The sequence below is a fragment of the Tauraco erythrolophus genome, chromosome 2 (genome assembly GCF_009769465.1).
Source record: "Tauraco erythrolophus isolate bTauEry1 chromosome 2, bTauEry1.pri, whole genome shotgun sequence".
Taxonomy (NCBI): Eukaryota; Metazoa; Chordata; class Aves; order Musophagiformes; family Musophagidae; genus Tauraco; species Tauraco erythrolophus.
In genome coordinates this window covers 24,907,860-24,929,516 of record NC_141466.1, presented here as the reverse complement: position 1 = coordinate 24,929,516, position 21,657 = coordinate 24,907,860, and the positions used below count along the sequence as shown (strand labels likewise).

General features: G+C 34.4%; 1 protein-coding gene across 2 annotated transcripts in view; it reads right to left on the bottom strand.

Moving 5' to 3' along the window:
* The window catches only part of ASCC3 (activating signal cointegrator 1 complex subunit 3), a 280,986-nt gene that overhangs the window by 76,373 nt on the left and 182,956 nt on the right, over positions 1–21,657 (bottom strand). For both annotated transcript variants that reach the window (XM_086631271.1, XM_086631272.1), the window contains exons 17-22: positions 17,600–17,719; positions 13,256–13,420; positions 12,335–12,421; positions 9,902–10,078; positions 7,530–7,755; positions 3,290–3,444 (exon numbers count right to left, since the gene is read on the bottom strand). In XM_086631271.1, coding sequence (XP_086487397.1) covers positions 3,290–3,444; positions 7,530–7,755; positions 9,902–10,078; positions 12,335–12,421; positions 13,256–13,420; positions 17,600–17,719 — 930 coding nt within the window. The remainder of the gene's footprint in view (positions 1–3,289; positions 3,445–7,529; positions 7,756–9,901; positions 10,079–12,334; positions 12,422–13,255; positions 13,421–17,599; positions 17,720–21,657) is intronic.

The window sequence follows — 21,657 nt, the reverse complement described above, 5'->3', positions numbered from 1 at the left end:
GGACGCTGAATTGTGACATTCCTCTCTCTCTCTTCCTCCCTCCTCTAGAAAGATACAGTAAGTGGATTCAGAAGGCTGCAGATCTATTCATTGCTACAGGTGAAGTGAGAAGAACATAAACAGAGGTGTCTCTTGATGATTCTCATGCCATCTGGCAACACTTTATTTCGTCCCAGATTTTTGTTTGCTTTGTTGTGTACCTTATTTTGCAATGCCAGCCACAAATTACAGCTAGGTGGGTTGCTCAGTTAAGAATTTTTGTTTCTTTGTCAGAATAAATGACTTGTGCCAATGTACAAGCATTTTACTTAAATATCTAGGAAAAGAAGAAAAATGCATAGTAATGGAGTACGGAAGACATACTGTTAAATGAATATAGGTTTCTCACGTTTCTGATGTGGACTGTGATAAGGTACAAAAGCAGTATGAAGACGAAAAAAAAGTTGGAAATATTCCTAAACTGCAGTTAATAGGAAAAACAATAAAGTGCATAGTTGCTTCTAATGGCAATTTTAACGCTACAGGAATCTAGTATGGATTCACACAGCACACATTATTTTCAACGTAATTCATTATTGTGTATGTGTTGGGAAACGGTCTGTACTGGCTTTTGAAGACAAAAATATGTAATAAGAATAGAACTATGGTGCTTTTGTTTCTTTTTTAATATGGTTGCACAATAGATAAGTAGATGGACAGTAAAGATTGTCACTCATTTTCATTATATTTGAATTTCACTGGCAGGTTCACTGGGAACTGAAGCAGTGAAACTAAAAGGACACAGGTCACTGCAGGTAACACTTTGAAAAATGACAGTAAGACTATTACTTCATCGGGGTTTAGGAGAATTTAAGGGAGGAAAGAAGAATTAATGAAGGTGCTAAAGTTCAAAGCTCAGAAATATTACTATCAACTGTAAGAGCATCTTAGTTTTGGAGAGTTCTGTGACAAAGCTGCATGCGGAAAAAAGGGCAATGTGGGAAGAGCCAACGCAACATGCTCTCCAGTAATGATTCTCAAGAACTCTGGAGAGCTCTTAAGAACTGACACATACCTGTATTTTGGACAACGATTGCCCTAATAATGCATGTCTGGTATGTGACTCGGCTGATTAATACCAGTTGCATTATCCTCTATTTCTGCTGGACTCCTCCTGGCTGCAGTAAGGCTTACTTGCTCTGTCTGGGTATGTTTATAGTCCTTTGCTTCTAACAATATAATAAGAATTTTCCACTGGGATATGGCGCACACGCTTTTACTGAACTTAAGGACTCCCAGCACTGAAATCTGCAGCCATTAAAAATCAAGATGATATCATATCCTCACGACTATCAAAACATATCTTCTTTCTCTTGTAAAGGCAAGTGCAAAATCTGTGATGAGATCATTCTAGAACTAAGTACTCAGGTAAAGGAATAGTCTTAAAACCATGAAATGTTAGCTAAGCAAGGTATTTCAATTAAGTATGGTATTTGAATCTTTAATATTCTGATTTTATTTGACTACACCCACTCTTTGAATGGAATTTTTTGGCAGCTAGTTTTTATATCACTTACAGCTATACCTATAAGTTTCTATAGTCTTCTGCTCGATAGCTTGCTAAAATACTGTGTAATGATGGAGAAACAGTTTTGGAGTGTCAGTGGTTTAATTTAAAATACAGTTATTAATTTTTAGAGACTATTAAAATTTAACAGCTTTTTTTGTTTATTTACTGTGACAGAAGTTTCATTTACTGAAGAAACAAGAAAATAAACAGCTACCTTACAAAAAGAAAAAAAAACCAGAAAAAAAGTTTTCCAAGTTTTGATGAGTACCAATATACAAATTCACACAAAAAGAACTCCCTAAGTTGAATTGATAAAACAATCACGTTTCCAAAGCAACCATAAGGAAAACTGTCAAGGGGTCATAGGAGAAAATAGATTTTTGCTGAAGTTTTGCTATAACTTTAGAAGTTCAGAATCGAAATAAGAGGGTATAATCTGTGTGGATCTCTTTTCAATTTGTAAAAATGTAGAAGAACCTAGATTTTGTAGAAATATCTAAAAATGGATTGAGAAATTACTTTGTATTAAGAGACTGTTTAATATGAAGAACAGTCGTGGGCTTTTTGTCTTTAATAGACTAAAGGTAAAGTGGATGAAAGATTGTTTCAATCCTAAAAAGTAATGCTTGTTTGCCCTCTTAAATATTGTACATAAATAAGGCAGCAAAAAATAATTTATGTTATAATTCATGTTAGGAATCCATTCAAATATTTCTGTAATAAATCCAGGTAGCAAACAAAATCTAACTTTCTATGTTTTCATCATTAATCTTCCATTCATAAGCTAACTTGGTGAAACTTCCAAAGGAAAGGAAAAAGCTTTTAGGGAGGGAAAATAAACTCTAAAATAATCTCGTTCATGGAATAAAACTCTTAATTTGCTTGCGCTTAAGGTAAATTTGTAATCTAAGGGATTTTAAAATTATTTTGCAATAAAAGAAGAGATACTTAATATCCACCTTTCAGAATAATTTTTCTGAAGCATAAATCTCCTAAGAGTTAAAAAAAGAAAAATACGCTTGCCCATTGAGGTATCTTTGCCTTGTTTCTGTAGAAAGTTTCAGAAGTACCAGCAACGACACAATGCCCCCATGTGGACATTTGTATTTCATTTAGATTTGTCTTAAATCTATTTCTAATGAACAGATTCTGAATCAAAGGATTTGGGTATATCTAAATGTGCAACTAATACAACTCCTTTCATACAAATTTGCACCATAAAACATAGATGAATATAATTCCAAACATATCTCGTTTTTTTCTGTTCAGACAAGTCCCTACAGAAAAAAAGACATTGATGTTGTGAATGTACATTCGTAAAGCCATAAAGAGCAGCAGAATTTGGCACGCATGAACTCTATTTCAAGGCTTTATTCTCTGCGTTTGACATTCATTCATAGTTCAGAGAGCCATCTGTGTCTCCCCGTTTCTTGCTTCTCATTTTTGGGCATATAACTCAAATCTGTGTGTGACTACAATTAATATGCAGTATAAGCACTTGCTCCAACATGTTATAAACAGCGCAATCCTGTAACAATTAGCAAAAATGAAAAAATGAGCTTTGGGCGCCTTCTACAAAAGTCTTAATTCTGCTCCTATTATAAATTTTGCTTTATAGCTAAAATAAATATTTTTTTTCTTCTCCAAACAGCTATGGACTCCCTATGATCCTCTCCTTTACTGAAGCTAAATTAATGAATTAATGTTTCCTGTCCTTCCTCCACCTCCTTTTTTTTTTACCTGATCGTTCCACGTGAAGTCAGGAGCGATGTTCAGCCGAACTCGGAGCACTGTGCGGGTAATTGGCTGAATCGTTGCTTCCATTATGATGGAGGGGATTTGATGGACGCATTGTTTTACCTTTAACCCAATCTTCACATGATGCAGCATATGACCTGCCAAGAAAACATTAGGTGTAACAAATTTGCATTTCCAGGAAAAAGAACACAACTCCGACTTTCAAATAGGCTTTTAGAGAGAAGTATTATTGCTTGCTTGTTTTGCTCTTAGGTGCGTAAATGTCTGACTCTCTTGACCTGGCATGTCTGAATATTTTGTAATACTTAACTTGAATTAGCAATTTAGAGCCTAGAAAAATGAGTATTAACCCCCACTGTTAACTATAACTAAGGGGTTAAAATAACTATTAGGAATTCACACTGAAAACATAATATGTCAAGCTAGTTCCCTTTCCCTTACTGACTTTTTGACCAGACTCTTACTGAGCTATGTAGTTCTTTTTCAAGGCATGAATACTGACCTTTCACTTAATGAAGGGCACACATTTGAACTTCTACAATTCCTGTGTAATGGTTCAAAGCAGACAGAACGCTTTTCATAAAACTGAATGAAGGTAGTTAACAGCCTAAAAATGCACGCAACTAGTAAACATCTCGCAGCAGCTCTGATCTTTCAGAATACACCAGTGTGTAACTGAGACAAAGGAAAAACTAAACGTTGCAGTGGTTTTTATTTCCGATCACAATCATAGTAAGTAAGGCAATAAAGTGATTGTATTAATTTCAAAATTTTCCTACTTGTATTTTACAGTTGAAATCTCTGTTTCCTTGGTTTTAATTTTATATTTAAAAGGAGTATGGAGCAGTGATTTATTTTTCCCTGAAAAATATTGCAACTTTTAGCTTATTTGGGGAAAGAAGGTTGATTTATCACATTTTCACTGAAATTGCTTATATAATTATGTGGAGCATATTTTAAATTTTAATTGCAATGTTCATAAGCACTCACTATTAAAAGCTACCTTACAAATGGCTAGCTATATTTTCTGATACTGTTATGTGGTTGCTGTGCACACTTTCCTACTTAAAAAAAAAGGAAAAAGAAGAGAAGAAATCCTATTAATTTGCATTACGTACAAAGTGAAAAAGTGATACAAAGTTTTTCTTGCATGAAATTTAGGAGCGTAACATCTTGCTATTGCTTTTTTTTTTCTATTCATCCTGACTTTCCCTACTCAGTTTTTCCTATTTAACAAACTGGTGGATTTTGCCTCACGGAGGTGTTTATCTATACCCTGAAGTAATGAATGGTGATCTTAAGCTTAAGAAGCAAATCCCTAATGCAAAATTTTAACACATATTTAATCAGTTTATCAGTGCACCTCCTTTGGTTTTATTAAAAACCAAACCAATTATATTGGTACAACTTGGTGATACGTGCAGTACTATAATGTACTTACATAGTGACTAGCTTCTGCAATTAGATGTAAAACTTTAAAAATCTCATTAAATAAAGGTAAGTGCCAAATATTCAAAGATTTCATAGATTTCATAGATTTCATAGATTTCTAGGTTGGAAAAGACCTTAGAGATCATCGAGTCCAACCGTAAATAAATAAATTTTACACCATTTTATTAATCTTCAACTGCAGTGGAAAAATATAACCTTTTACAAGTGCCGTCTTGTGTAAGCTCAAGTCGGTATATATATATTTTATATAAATTTCTATTTTTTTCCTTTTTTTTTGTTTTTGAAGTGCAGCAAGAGACCAATACCACATAAAATTTGATCAAATAAAGAGCACAACTTTATATGAGAGATATGACTCAATAAGCTTACATAGGCAAGTACTCTTTTGCATAATAAAAATCACTTTCTGTATCATGATGTGTGAGGTGAACTGTGTTTGTACAGGACGTATTATACACTTATCTGCTAGGGGAAAATAAGGCTCCTCTCCTAATCTCTGTAAAACATTATAAAACTCTCCCTCCCTCTCCGTCTTTGTTGTTTTTTTTTTTTTTTTGTGTTTATTTATATATTTTTTTTAAACACTGACATTATGAGAAACTATCAATGGCAGTTTAGAAATATCAAAACCTTCTGAACAAAAGCTGACTATTTGAGAAAATAGGTGTGTTTAAAAAAAGAATAAATTTTGCTTATTCCACAATGATTGTCGTCTGTATTGTGAAAAAACAGGACTGTTTATCTCAGATAACACGGTGGTTTCTTGGCTTTCTGGAAACTCCATGGTTACATTGCAATAGCGCATAGATTGGTGTTGACCAATTCGTGGTACACTGGAATCCAGGATCTGTGCACACAACATGCTCTTCATTCACTGAGAGAGCTGGCACCCATCTGACACTTTTGTCTATCCCTAGGCCATGGACTGAGTTAGCTAGCTAGCTCCTGTCTTTTTTTTATTCTATCTCCAAGGTCACAATAACATTTAAAAAGGAAGAAATGCTAAGACTGAAACTAGTCCTATGGAGCCAGAGAACAAGGCGGCACCTGGAAGCTGTGCCTTTTCTCCTTTCAACATGGCTTTGAATTCAAATAAAAATAAGGCAGCTGCCCAGCAAGCGCTTCCTTCACACCCATGGTGTCAGAAAGAGAGTAGAGAGGAAGAAGGATGCCAAGCAACAGCACTTCACAGAGATGCACTGACCAACTTGCTTTGCTCTTTACAAGGCTGAAGAACATGAAATACCATTACTTATACTCAGCAACGACTTATTTCCACAGTCAAATCCCAAGTCTCATCTACTTTCAAACTAAGCTAATATAGAACAAAACTAGGCATATTATAGGTATATATTGATATGTTTCCATCTTGTCAATACTAATTCCACTACATTGAAGGAAACAAAATTGTTTTTGTATTTTAATACAAAATTTCTTTCTTCTCCAAGGGCAGGTATGAGGAGAAAGAAGTATAAAAAAGAAAAGAAAAAAGCACTAACACAATTAATGGAAAAGAATATTAAATACTAAAAAACTGCATAAATACACAACAAATTAACAAATTTGAATAAAAAAGTGCTATAACACTTCTGAATAGAAAAGCATGATAATGCTAGCACTTGAAATAAAATGCTACATTTTTAATACATTTAAAATTATTATATGTTATGTGCACAGTTAAAGTAAACTTTTAAAATTTTCTTACAATCCTTTGGCTTAACTTATTAAATAGCAATATAGCCTTTAATTCTGCAAACTTTTACATATTTATTTAACTTTTTCCAACTTAAATTAGGCATGTAACAAAACTTTCTAAGTTAGGAATGTTGTTCTCTTGTCAAATGAGAGAAACGTCAAGTCAGAGGTCTATAACTTCTATAAAGTAATGACTATGAATTGTATTTTTATTGTGAATTTTTTTTTAAAGGCAGCTTGTTTCTCAACAATTTTGCAATAACAGGTTCAAAAAAAGCCCAAATAAGAAAAAATAGGAAAAAGAAATACATTATGAGCAAATTCTTTTTTCAACTTCAACCAGTTGGTGGACAGTTTATGCGCAACAGTTTATACACACATACTAGAAATTGTCATTATGTCTATCAGTAGGCTTGTGGACTTTCTCATTATTGAAGTGTCAAATCCTTAAAAAAATTCCATTAAGGTTTTGCTGCAATGACACCAATGACAATGTATTCTCCATGTCCAATGAAAATTAATGCAGTGTTTCAGAAGAAGGCCATTTATTGATAGTATACCAAGACATAATGATCTGTTTTCATTCTTTTTCACGTTAACAGCATTTCAATAAAAAAAAGAGGCCATATTTTGCCAACTGGGAAAAATAAACAGATGCCTTTTATAGTAGTGTATTATGTAATGTGAGCAAGAAGGGAATCACAGGTCAATTTATATAGACACATATGTAAATAAATCCTAGAGTCATAGAATGCTTAGGGTTGGAAGGGACCTCAAAGACCATCTTGTTCCAACCCCCCTGCCACGGGCAGGGAGACCCTCCAACATACATCTCCATTCCACATGTGTTCTGGAGTTGGCAGGACATGGGCTAGCCTTACCCTCAAAGCTGTGTCATATTACAAGCTGTGGAGACTGAATAAACCATCGTTATTGGACAGACTATAAAACGATATTAATGTATCTACATGGCTTCCAGACCAGAGTGGGTATATTAATGAATGGCTCAGATTTAGTTCTAACTTGTCCATTGATTACTAATAATTTAAGCAGATCAGCATTGCTGATTTCTCACCTATTTCATCTTTTCTCATGTCCTTCATCTTGTCTATAGTGAGATTCTTTTCTTCCAACTTTGAGAGGACTGATGGTGGTAACACTGAGAACTGTCTCAAAGGGCTAACCCAGCCCCACAGCCGCTTGTCAATGACTTTGCTGAGATTCAGTAGTCGATATGTCATTGCAGGCCAACGTTTCCTAAGGGCAATCTCAAAAAGAGCTCGAACAATACGAGCTGCATTCTGGAGAGTGAAAAAAAAAAAGCAAAAATGTTGTAATTCTCTCAAGTATTCTTTGTAAAATGAAAAGGATCCCATAGACTCATCTTTGACAAAACATAACAATAGATTTCTCTTTTCAAACTTATTTCAAACATTCTTGAAAGCAAGTTTTTCCTTCACTGTCTAGTGACAGAACTACCTTATGACTGCCTATAGAAATTATGAAAAGAAACATGTGCAACTAATTAAAGTTGTAGTGGCAGGTCCGCCATAGAATTTTGATCACGGTTATGCTAACATTAGGGAGTTCTAAATTTATTGTGTGTGAATCATTTCTGAAACAAATGCACTTACCGTATTTAATATCTTCTTCCTTTTCCTCCCCATATAATATACATCTGCAAACTCAGTTTATATGGAAATTCAAGTTTTAATTTTTCACTTCAGTTGTGCTTCCATAATAAAATCCCATTTCATACTGAATCTCACTACATTCGCACAGAAGTTTAACAGTAGTGACCTTTTTTAACATGTTACTACCTTCTGAGGCTACTGTATAACCAAACCCTATAAATCTGCTTTGGGCTTGGAAAATTGAATATTAACATAAGATTGAATGAGGTCAGTCTTATCCTGAAAATGTAAGTTATGATATTCCTTTAATAAACTTATCAAGCTGTATTATGAAGTTGTGGGTGTTTTTTTTGTGTTTTTTGTTGTTGTTGTTGTTTTTTGGCCTACTGGTATTGTGCCTGGATTAGCAATTTTGTTCCCTGAATAGAATACAATCATTGTCTCCTGGCTTTGTAATGCCAACAGGAATAAAAACCAGAGAATTATTTGGTCCTGATAGAAGCATATGTTACTAAAGAAGCACATTTCTTTTACTTAGAAAGAATGAATGATTTTCTTAATAGTCACTATCCAATTAAAAAAATTCACAATTTGTAGTACTGGTTCCACATGTACAATTTATGAAGATCTGAGAAGACGACCATGTTGCCTCACTAAAAATCCTGTAATTGAGACAGACAAATAAAAGAAATTGTCTGGGAAGCAAAGATGAAAAGAATCATGCTGAAAATGATCTTGCTGTGCAAGTACCACAATTATTATGATGTGCATAATGATTTCAGAATTTTCTCATTTGTACACATATGTGCTATGAAATGTAAACACTTCTGAAGAAGGTAATGTTAGCATGAAAATCTTGCTGAAGAATATGTATACTTTTGAATATTTAACTCTCATCTTTACCACCAACTAAATGTAATTTTACAATCAATTCTTTCCGAAAAGGTTTTGTAAGGACGAGACAAAAATGATTCAATGCAACATGTTGCTAATTGTTTAGGGGGAAAAAAAAAAAAAAAAACAAACGAGAGAGAAAGACGTAGAGCAGGCTAAAAGGTAAAACTTTATCACCTATATTATACATTCATTACTGTTGCACATCTGGGATTGTCTACGACCTTTTGTCACTTTGACTTCTTTGGGATTCAGAATTCTAAACTTTCAAGCAACATCTCTTTCTTTTAAGGTGGGCTCTAGTTGTGTAAGCAAGTAGCTCTGTCACTTGCAGCTCTTTTATTATCCTGTGTAATAACTAAACGTGCTGCATAACTATTAACCATTTAGGTGTCAAATCAAGCTGACAAACAAATTTATAGACTGATAAGTAAATTTGCATGATTACATCTAGCAATAAAATTGTAACAGCATATCTTTTTTGTGTAAACCAAGGTTTGTGAATAAAACATAAATTAAGTTTTGCAGAATGAAGTATAAAAGTACACAAACCATAAAAATAGATTGCAATAGTTTTCCAGATTTAGAATAAAATCCAGTAGGTTAAGAATAACATTTCTGTGCAATCACAGTTAGAATTACTACATATAATAAGACTACAGGGGTAATACGAGGAAAAAGGACATTCATAATTAACTAAAAATGCAATAGTCTCCCAAGGTAGGCTTTTGCAAATCTTTTCTATTTAAATATTATACCACACACGCGCCCACACACAAGGCTCTGATTTTCAAATCCATTTGCATAAAAATGTACAAAAAAGTTGCAGATCGAGGCCTACTTATATAATTGTAAACATTTGGGAGAATGCAACCAGCAAAAGAAAGGAACAGATATGTAAAAAAAAATATATTTTTACCTGTGCAACATACGCAGAATCTGAAATAAGGGAGAAGCTGTCCATCTCTCCTCTACTAATATATGTTTGAAGGAGGATATTAATTTTTCCATAATTGTTTTCCACACCTCCTGGAGCAGGAAGTTCACAGAAATCATTCAGTAAGGTATCCAGCTCTTCTATTTCTTCTTCTCTTACCTAAAATGTAATTATACATTATGAAGAGGCTGGAGCAATTTGATAAAAATTTTTACACTGAAATAAAATTTTCCTTACAACAGTTACATTATTTTTAAAAGGAGTCTCTAGTTTTAGGGGGAGGGGGAAAGAAAGGAGAAAAAAGCAGCAAGTCCACATCTTCCACAATGTAGCTAATAGACCATAATTGAAACTATCTTAATAGTGACACAATTACATTTTATTATTCATCACCATCTATTAAGGTTGCCATTGACATACAAAAATTTGATATGCCATAAAAATTGAATCATCTGACCCTACCATCCTTCATCTGATGAGATTTCATTTTTTATTTGACCAGAGCAAAACCTCTGTCCATCTGGATTAGGGCAATCTTGAATTAACATTAAATGTACTCATTATAGTTACATAGTTTGCATGTGGCATAATACATTTGTAACTCAAAACTGTGAAGTACTATGATTCATGATATTAAAATTTTCACTGTTAATAAGATTAAGTCTTAATATGAGTAAAGAAATATTCATATCTATGGTTTGAATAATGCATAACATTTCACATTCTAACTGATGACCCTTACATGGCAAAACCAGCATAAATCTACATATTCTTTGATTTACTGATAGTCTGTTAGTGTAAAACTTATTTAAAGAGGGTAAATGTTTGGTCCCTGCAGGGATCCAGTTGAAAGTAATTTTCATATGGGCCTGACTACCTGACGTACAAAAGACCCTAAGACAATTGGGTTAAAATCCCCAACTATCCAGACACTGGTCCTACAGGAAAGAAAAAGATGAAGGACACAACCATCACAGATGACTCCAGTGTCAGGGGAATATTATGCTCTGCTTATAAGAGCATTTTTGATAATTTTCTCTGCTCTTGCATAGCACAGTACAGGTCAAACACAGATCTGCATTTCAGCTACTGGCGACTTACCTATCTAAAATTACACAATTTTTAAAGGCATTATACAGACATGATTCATAGTAACAAAAGTCACAATTTGTATCACACGGAGGGGTAAATTCTGAGTTATTCTTGTGAAAATCAGTTACTGTTATTAATATTCAGAGTTGCACAGCAAATAAATCATAAAAAACCTGGAAATGATGATGCGCTGATGCCACACCATAAAAATCTGAGAAAGCAAACTAGAAAAAACATGCCTTAGTCAAGAAGCATCACTACTAACTTTATTACAAATATAGAAACATATCACATCATATTTTCCATATGCTTTCCTTTTAAATATCCAACTATGCTAACTTTAGGCCTAGCAAAGCAGTATCACTGTCATAAAAAACCCGTTTTAGCTTGGAAAACATTGCATGTATCACTGTGAAAGCTCACTGCTTATTATCTTCTATAATAGAAGAGATTACAGCAAAATAGAATTTCTACATTAGATAAAGAGATGGTAATACTCAGACAATCTGTGCAAATATGTAAATATGTAGATGGTGAGGGATTCACACTGCCAGTTCGCAGAGCCAGGTGAATGAGAGCCAGCTCTGATCTGAAAGTTGTATAATTGTGGTAAAATGGCAATGAGCCCAAGCCAACAAACCCTGCGGAGTCTGGCTCGCACCTCTGTGAGACGGAAGCATGGGCAAACAAGCTCATGCCAGCTTGCAATGTATCGTCTTGTGCCCTACCCACACAGGAAGCAAAAATGGAGGCTGGAATTGAACTGAGTACGATAGTACTGTATCAGCCTGCACAACAAAATCTGTTACAACAGCTTTCTAGATTTCAAATGTGAAAATAATTCATCAGAATTTATCATTCTGCTAATCTAAAATTGTTCACTGCATGAAGTATATCACAGAGTTAACTTCAGTGATTCCTGCCTCATTTCTGATAAAGCAAATTTTTCAAGGAGACATCTACTGACAGTTTAAACTTCAAACAGAAAAACTATCCCATCCCTGTGTGCACCATTGCAATGGACACTTACTTTCACCTGTTAATAACTGAGGAGCTGAGAAGTTCTTAAAAGCATGTAAAAAGAATTCTGAAAGATCCATAACTAGTTATTAAATGTGTGCTATAGTTCAAGCTGAACTACATATAAATTTGAGTGAGAGCATATTTAGTTCTTGGCAATTATGCCTACTTAGAAAACATTTTATAATGGTTTTTAATATTTAACAAAACTTGGGTCTGTAGCCACTTACTATTTATGGAGTGAGAACTACAGAAGTGTCTAGTTCTAAGACATACTCTGTGTATGAAAGGATACAACTTTACCTTTATCTGTTCGAATTCTTCAGCTTTTGATACTATTGCAAGAATATCACCTTCTGTTTTATGAGCATCAAACAATTCATTGAAAGTCTATTAAAAATAAAATGAATAGATTGAACACTGAAAACATAAATATACATATAGCACAAAAGAAAGCAACATTAACCAATATTTAAAAAATCATATAAAGTTAAAATGTAAGTTACTGGAAGATCAGAGTCATGCAATTCAAACAATTTCCAGAATGACTTTACAGCATTTTCAGAAAAACAGTCCCTCAAAACTTGGGAACTCCAAAATTGAGAGACATGCAATCTATGGCAATTTCAAAAAAAGTCTAGGACATATTTCAGTGAATAAATATGTCAGACTAATTATACATAGTGACAGTAAACAGTTAAAAAATATTAATGCCAAGTCTTCACTTTTTATTCGGGAAAAAGACTTATTTACTACAAAAGAAAGGTTTTATGATTAATGTTTACATCAAATCAAGCTTCCAGTACTACAAAGTTTGGTACAAATGCATCTTCCTTACATGTTTATAACACAATCTGATTCCAGTGCTGAAAGTTGTTTAAGGTTGGAAACTTGATAGGATTTTAAGGTAGAAAAACTCTTCCATTATCAGAGTCTATAATTAAATGTGCTATCATGTACCAAAGGTTGCACACACTGTTGATATCAAAATGTTTCTTATAATTCATGTAAAAGAAGGCAGAGATGACAGAAATTTCAAATCTCATTCCACATCAACTCTAATTTTTCAGCATTGCTTCATACTCACTTTATTCTCATTTCGGTAAATATGATTTGAAAATAAATTGAACGAATCAGCTACATGTTCTGTAATATTTTACAACTATTTTAGGTATAGATTCAAAAAGAAGGAAAAAACCCCAGAAATAAAACATCATATTTTACCTCTATAGTATTGTATTTAATATAGTAGTGGCTGGCAGTTCTGCCTAAATCTGTTGAAGAAAAAAAGCCAGTTCGTTCTTCAAAGCGAATCATGCGAGCTTTGTCCAGTTTTCTGCCAACTTCAATTACCAATTGTTCTCTGTGCTTTTCTAGACCTGGATCCATCTAGATGAGAAATGCACATTTATTTGTATAAAAGGTAACAAAAAGTGTTAAATAAATAATTTTATTGAGATAACTTGATCACACAAGGCCAGAAATCAAATAAAAGGAAGGTACAGTTATTAAGTCAAGATTTTCCTGAGATCTCATTAATAACAGTTACTTTGACATTATTGACCAAAACCTGCCTGTACAGGACAAAATAACCAGAATAATATTTCCTTTACAATGCTTCGAGACTATCAATACAATGTAGACTAATATTACTTATGAAACAGTAGCACGATTATGACATAAATTTACATTGAAGTTTTTGAAAGAAGCTTTAATGATAACATACTCTTCATGAAATTAGTTTTACTGCATCACTTCATAAAAACGTGCCATCTTATGGTATCTTCTAGTTATGAAAACGGCTGAAGATATATCTTGTCTGGGTATCTGACATGAGGATGGCTTTAATTGTATCCCAAATAAAACAAGCTTCAAATTGGATGGCTAAAATATTTACTAGCAAAAAACCTCTAATATCCCCAAAAGCTTTGGATATGTCTGCTGGGATACTCTAATTATTGAGTTATAGATGTACCATATAAACATTCACGAGAAAAACACACAAGGAGCTTACTGTGCCCAACGCTGCTTCTATTCATATCAAACTTCAGGGGCTTGAACATTTTGTCCAAGTAATAATGTACATTATCTCCTCAGTACATACAAGGCTGGGTAAAACTCCCACCCGAGTGGGATTGCTGTATAACTGTGGGTTTCCACATCATGCACCTGGGATATCCAGACTGACAGGGATGGGTAAAAAGGGATTCATAGTCATGTAATCCTCTAGTATATGTGCACCTGAGATATGGCTCTGATTACGTAAGCAATGACTAGTCACCAAATTTGAAAAGACAGAAACTCTGTTCTAGTCCACAGGCAGCATTTGGAAATAGGGTTGTATAGTTCAGATTTCCCACACAGCAAGTCACACCAGCTCTCTTGGTAAATCTGCACCAGATATATATGACCAAGACTACAAAAAGGAGCAGGCTTTAAGGATTTCTATGCCTTGGTTTGCTCTCATTTTCCCTGGGCCAAGATTCAGTTTCATCTTTGTGCCGAAGTGCTTCATCTCACGTTCAGTGAAGCTGCACATGAACATAGCCATCTCCACCAAGCTACTGCGAGAGTAGTTCCTAATATTCCCTATCTTTGCCAGTTACTCTGAACCTGTTTTTCCTTAGTTATGGCTTGCCTTAGTTTCAAGTCAAAAGCTAAGATGGCAAAGGTCTAGAGTGCTTTTCTCAATAGCAAGTCATGCATTGAGGTCAGATTTCAGAGCAGAGGTAGTAAAAAAAAAAGTGATCAAGATGCCGGATGTTTAACATTTCTTAAAATCAAAGAGGGGGGGGAAATTAAAAAAAAATCATCAAAATGCTTCCCTACTCCTTTAGCAGTCCAAATTACCTGCCAATCTTTTGCCTTACCTACAAAAAGCTAAAGCTGTAACAGTAGACTAACATTTTTTACAAGTACAAAGGTTTTAACTTTAAAGGAATGGTCGCCAACTTGAAAAGGCTGTGAAGCAATATTCCAGTCTAGAGAATCCATGGTTAGCACTCTTCTTGTTAAACTTGCATAACCAGAAATCCCACCGAGTGAAAGATCCAGCCTAGAACACCTTTAAGCCACGCTCTTAAGAACAAACCTTGGCATGTCCACAGCAAGAGACTGAGCCGGTCTGGAGTACACCCATGCAACTTTAAGCATGCATGATAAAGTACGTTACTATTTTCTCCATAAAACTGAGAGAAGTGTTGGGTCAAGCTCTTCTAACTTTTACAGATGTTCCAAACATAAACACACGGCTTAGGGGAAAAAAAGCTTTGCTTAACTGTGGAAACACCAAAGAGCAGAATCAAAAAGACAAGAAAACAAAGGACCAAAAAGACCTTAAAAAAACCCAGCCACCTTTCCTTTGGAACTCTGAAAGGGTGAGAAAATGCCTATAATTCATACTACAGGCTTTGCTAATATGACATTGGCATTTGCCCCACGTTTTTCTTCCACTCGTTGTTTCTTCTTGCTGCTCATCATAAATTCTGGCCTTTTCCCCAACTCAGTAAAAATTGGTATTATATATAAAATTGGTATTATATATATAAAAAAGCACTATTGTTACTTCTGGCAAGCAACTTGAAAAGTCACAAATCAAAGCAGTGGGCCTGGAATAGCCCAGAAATGGGCTAGGTGGGCAACAGTAATATCCCAGAAGGCACACACTGGGTGCAGAATGTGTTGGTGCACGGCAGGTGCATGCTTGCCCTGGTCTCCCTGTGCAGTACAACATGCCCCTTTTGGAAGGACAGGCTGGACCTTTTGTTCCCTAAAGTAATTACTGGATGTGGTGAGCAACTGTGGAAAGAGAAAGGAGAAGGACTTTGCATCTTCTTTGCCCCACTGAACAGCTGGGAAGTATGACCCATGATGGTTATGCAAATACATGGATTCTGAATGGGTAACGTTGACTGTCAGCCAAAACAGAGACAGAAATTGGCACACTGCAACATTACTAAGAAACAACAAGATATCAGTTATGGAAATTGGATACCTATAACCAGAACAGAAGGACTAAAATGGCCTAAGTGAGCAAACCTGTAGTTATGCCCACTTTTGGCACTATACTGTAGTGACTACAGTGACATATATACTACACTGACTATAAGACATCAGCTTTGAAGTTTAAAACTAGTTTATCTAGAAAGTAAGAGGACTGGCATTGGTTTTGCTCCTACATGAATAGATTAACACTTCAAAGTGATATAACTTGTTACAGCCTTAACACAAAAATAGGAATATCTATTATTAGCACATCAAATCAGAAGAAGTAGAAAGGAGGTTAGTGGTGGGAAAAGACAAGTGCTGGCAATCTCCACTTTCTGAGCAGCTGAATAAAAACACAAAAGCAAGAGGAGGGGGAGCAACTCTTGTTTGTTATTTTTTTAATTTATAAAAAAATATTTCTGTTAGTGTTTTATTACTTTTTCCACCAGTTATTACCACCACATTTGCATTCCTTTTAATCTAAAGTTTGTTAATAACACTGGTTGAAAACACCTAATGAAAAAAAATTACAGCAATGGGACGACAACATTCTTCTCATTAGCAAAGCAATTTTTGCCTTTCATTTATCTATTACTTTGTGATTTGTGTTATATAATGTTACATTAACATATGGTAATGTACTGTAAAGCTTTTAGTAGAAAACAGATTTGAGATGACCAGAAGTCTAAAGGTGTCTGCAGAAGCTTGCTTAAACAATAGCCTACCTACTTCCACTGCAGCTTCCACTATCAGACACAAAAGCGATCAAATAAATATCTCCTGACATGTCCTTACATGTTACAATAACCGAAACAACTGCTGCTCACAATATCATGACAAAAATGAAGTCACAAAACAGATTCAGGACGTGTGAAATAAACTGCAGCTACTATACACTTGTGGGAGTTTTACCTGTGTTAGGCTTAATTACCTGTGTCCAAACTATGTTAACATTAAATGGTTATGAACAGCTGTACAGAAAAAAGTAACAATGTTTAGATAATCCGTAAACAATTAAACTTCCTAAAAATAACAGATAATGAAAAAAACTTGAAAAAAAATTATGTAACTGTGCTCTGATTTCTATCACTGCATGGAAGACTTCTAAATAAACAAATTCAAAATAAATGAACAAAAATATTTTACAATTACTAAATCACAAGAAATAAAAAAAATAAACCAATTAAAATATGACTATAATCACTTTATATTTTATAAGACATCATGGGATGAAACATTCTGAAATGAAAGCTGGCAAGGGGGAAGCAAGCAACTCAAGAATGCTTTAGTTTATCATTTATATCTAGCCTACAACACTGAAAATAGGCTAAAATATAGCAACTGTCTGATAAGAATGAATGTTGTCCTTTGGAGCATAAATGTATTTTTATGTGAACAGAAGGGGCCTCTTAATTTAGTGTCAAAAATACTTCGCTACAGAAAATATCTTCCTTTTCCTAAGCACTTTAAAAGAATTGCTGATGTCAGGTTAAGTAGAAATAGCAAATATTTATCCTCACATCAGGGAAGGATTAGAGACCCAGAACAGGTTACAGATTTTTTTTAAAACGCATTTTATACCTGATAAGCTTTGTGACTGATGCCGTACACTAATGGATTTGCTCTCATCCGTACATAAAGATAAGTGTAACTTATCCACTTTACTGCTTCTTCCACATTAGTTACTGTTCCAAGAGCAATCTGAAATAGGAAAAGGGACAAAATGAAATGTATATGTTATAGTTGAACGTAAGTATTTGGCTGAAAACATATGGAATTCAGAGCAATAGCACTAGATTAAAGAAAGTGTCAGTATGTTTCCAACTTATTTCAAAGTAATCATATGACAATAATTTGCACCATTTACACATCTTCCTCTTATGAACACCTAATAACGTGGTATGTTCTGTGGCATAAGATTATAGGTACAGTGACCTGTATGATCTTTCCTATACCACTTATGATTTTTACAATTCAAAGATGATACCGAGTAAGCTTGTTATAAAAAACAAGACAAACGAAACAGCGTAATTATTTAGTGAATATGCTCAGAGTAATTTAAAGAAGAGTACCATTAAAAAAAAAATCTATACTTGAAAGATTAATTTTTCATACCGATGTAAAAGCACTTTCTGGTTCAAGTTCTAAACCAAATGATACGAACAATCTTAAGGATTTTCTTCATCATACCCTCATACCTAGCAATCTGTTTGTACAGACTGTTTATACAGATATGTTTAAAAACTGTTTTTACAAAGACTTTTCTCCTTTTGTATCTGGCAAGTCAAACACACAGATACCGCCTACATTTTTGTTATATCAAACTATAACAAAATTGAACAGGTAATATGCACATATATGTATAATTATATTTATTTTTCAAGGCTAAATCAGGTATACCGAAACAGTTTTTTACTGACTTTTTGCCAATTCAATAGTTCTATCACCAAGTTATTTACCACACACACATTTTTACTTGATAAATTCAGCTTATATTGTATTGGTTACGTTCACGACAAGTATTTTACCACTTAATTCCAGTTAACCAGATTTTACCAGGATCATTTAATATTTCCTGCATGTCCCATGAACAAACATTTTTCGGTCGTTGCTGATTGTTTAAAAAAAGCAAAAGTCTCTCTTACCGAATTTTCATGATCCATTACTACATTTTTAAAGCTATTTTTGTTTTATTGATGTTTGGATTTCTTATAAACATTTTACATGACTTGGCAAAAATTAAAAAAAACCCTATACAACTGTAAGTGATTTCATATGTATGTTCAGATCTAACCATCTAGACCTCAATAATAATATATTCTTTTTGAAATAACATAAATATCTAGTCAAAAGCAATAATGCAAGCCAAATTTGCCCTGAGTTAAAATAACTTAGAGCTGGCAAAATCTTGTTGATATCAATGACCAAGAGCATGGAGTAACCTCAATCTTTGTCTCTCGCATTTTTCAAGTGATATTTTGCCCTTCAGCAGCATAAGGAGTTCAGGGGAAGCCCCAATGTGTTATTTTTCAAAGTATATAGCTACATAATGCACTGAAGTAGCTACAAAAGCATTCAGTTCTTCATAGACTACTACAGGCAGAACATCTAATACAGCCCACAGGTTATTATTACTCAATTTGTTACTCAGGTTAATTTCAGCATTTGGTTTCTTTCCATGATTCAAATATCTTTCAGTACACAACTTGAAATAGCTTAACAGTATAGTCCAATAGTAACATTTTCCCCCAAGTAAAAATTTTCACAATCATGATAATGTAAAATTCTCATTACCGAGGACAGTGAAGTCTGATAATAAAAAGAAAAAAAAAACGCCCACTTTTTTTTGCCTCATTTGTTCAAATATCTGATTGTATTACTTAACAATTTAATTATCTTCACAAGCTAAAAGTAAAACTGAGGGAAAAAAAGTGATTATGAAACACAATTGGGTTTCAGATATGGTACTGAAATCTAATACTGCATTTTCTTTCCTCCCCCAACTTTAATGAATATTCACTGAATAATATGCAGAGACACAAAAAGAAAAAGGCAACTTCTAAATATTTGCTGCCATCTAGTGTTCAAGTAAAGTTCTTATGGATTGTTTGAAAATTTATCCCTTTGTTAAAACAGTATGAATGACATAAGTTATCTTATTAATACAAACATTTAAGAGTAATTATGAAATGAATTCTTTACGAAGTTAGGAGAGGACCTCTGTTAAGACCTAGGATATGTAATATTCGTAAAATCAATAGACAAGGTGAAACTTCATCAAAATAAAAGAAAAAAAGTTCTGAATTTTCCAGCATTTCCTCAACCATGTACTAGGCATTTAGTGTCAGATGGAATAATCAATGAGTAGAAACATTTACTATGTTGACATTGTATTGTCTGATTGCACCAGTCATCACAAAGCACTCTTTTTTTTAAACTTTTCAAATACAAATAACTGCGTTGCACCCACAAAATTAAAACTTGAGTACTGTATTAATCCAAGTCAGTGTGTCTTTTTAAATGAAAAAAATCATCAGCATCGCAAATTTTCAACTAATTGTTCAATGGCTGATGTCACCATCACCGAGTGATGTGCTTAGTAGTAATTTTTTTCACAAATGCTATCCCACGGAGTTTATCAAGTTGATTACTATTTCAGAGGAAGTGTTTTTGATTCTCAAAAAAGTGTGAACAGACATAAGTAGCATGGATTTTCAGAGGTAGTTTTTGAAAGATGAAGTTTTTTTCTCCGATATTTCTATACAGACTAGAAAAGGACATAAACATATTACTGATATATATATAATTGCTTACATAAGAATGTTTAATTTCTCTTATATTTGTATAATTCAGTCAAATTACACGGATGAAAAATTTCTACATATGAATCACATATTTGTTAAGTGAAGAGAGTAAGGAATCTTTCTAACAACCTAATAAGTAATTTTGTTTGCTTTGGAAATCAGTGTATTTTGAAGTGATTATAGTCTTATTCCTATATGGCTTCTCGGATAATTTCTTAATGCTGCTAGAATTGTCCCAAGTGGGACAGAATCTCCTCCAGTCACACGTGACCAAAGGACCATTTGTAAGTACAGAACGACTACATCAGAGTTGTCATTATGTGTTAACTTCAAATAACTTCTCCACCATCTGGACACAGCAGAAGAAGGTGAGGGGAGAATGGAAGAGGTTGCTGGTCTCATGCAGGTCAGGTCAGGCCCCAGGGCCTTGGCCACCCAAGGAGAAAACTTAACTTTCCCCCCATCCTGCGCTTTGCCCCATACTCAGATTAGTTGTTCAGTCACCCAGCTCCTGAGTGATTTTTTTGGATGGGCTTTGAAGGAATTCTGTGTCTCTTCCAAGGACCACAATAGCTGCCCACTCTTTCAAGGCAAAAAACAGACTAAGAGGTTTGTCCAAACTAAACAAGTCACCGCCTCTTACATTCCTGGCTTCACAGCAAAATCGTAAGTAAATGCAAGGAAAGGAACACCCCCTGCAGAAGGTATACCTACTGTCCAGCACTGCAAATCCTCTCAGTTTCTAAGCTCTCTGGGGAAAGGAGTTGTCCCAGCAACAAGCTGGGGTGCAGCTGTGGATGTCAGGGAGGGCTCTATCAGGTGGAAACAATTAGGGAAGGAATGGTGACCTGCATTGTACGAGCTATTGATGATAGTTCCCAGATAAGCTAAAGTTTACGGTCTAATTAAATCACATCTCCTGCATCTTATCTTTCTTCCTGTGTTTCCAGAAAATACAACCACAGGTATTTTCTGTTTGCCAGCTGGTCAACTGACCCGGGATTTGCTCCTCTTAAAAAAGCACCCCAACCAGCTGTTCATTGCTGTTGTGCCCAGTGGCACAACTTCAGCAGAAAAGGGAAAAGGGCACCTCCATGCCTATGTTGGTCATCACTGACCATTACTCTTTTTCTGCTCATTTTTAGAAGGAGAAAATCCACAACAAAACCCAAACGAGCCTCAAAACACATCTGCAGGAGAGTTCTCAGTGGATTAGATAATGCAAATGCTCTCATTAGATAATGGCAAATGCTGACAGGCAGAAGGTGGCAACGAGAAGCAAGTACCATTTCTCCCAAATTCTTTAACTATTATATCTCAAGGTCTTTAGTTAAA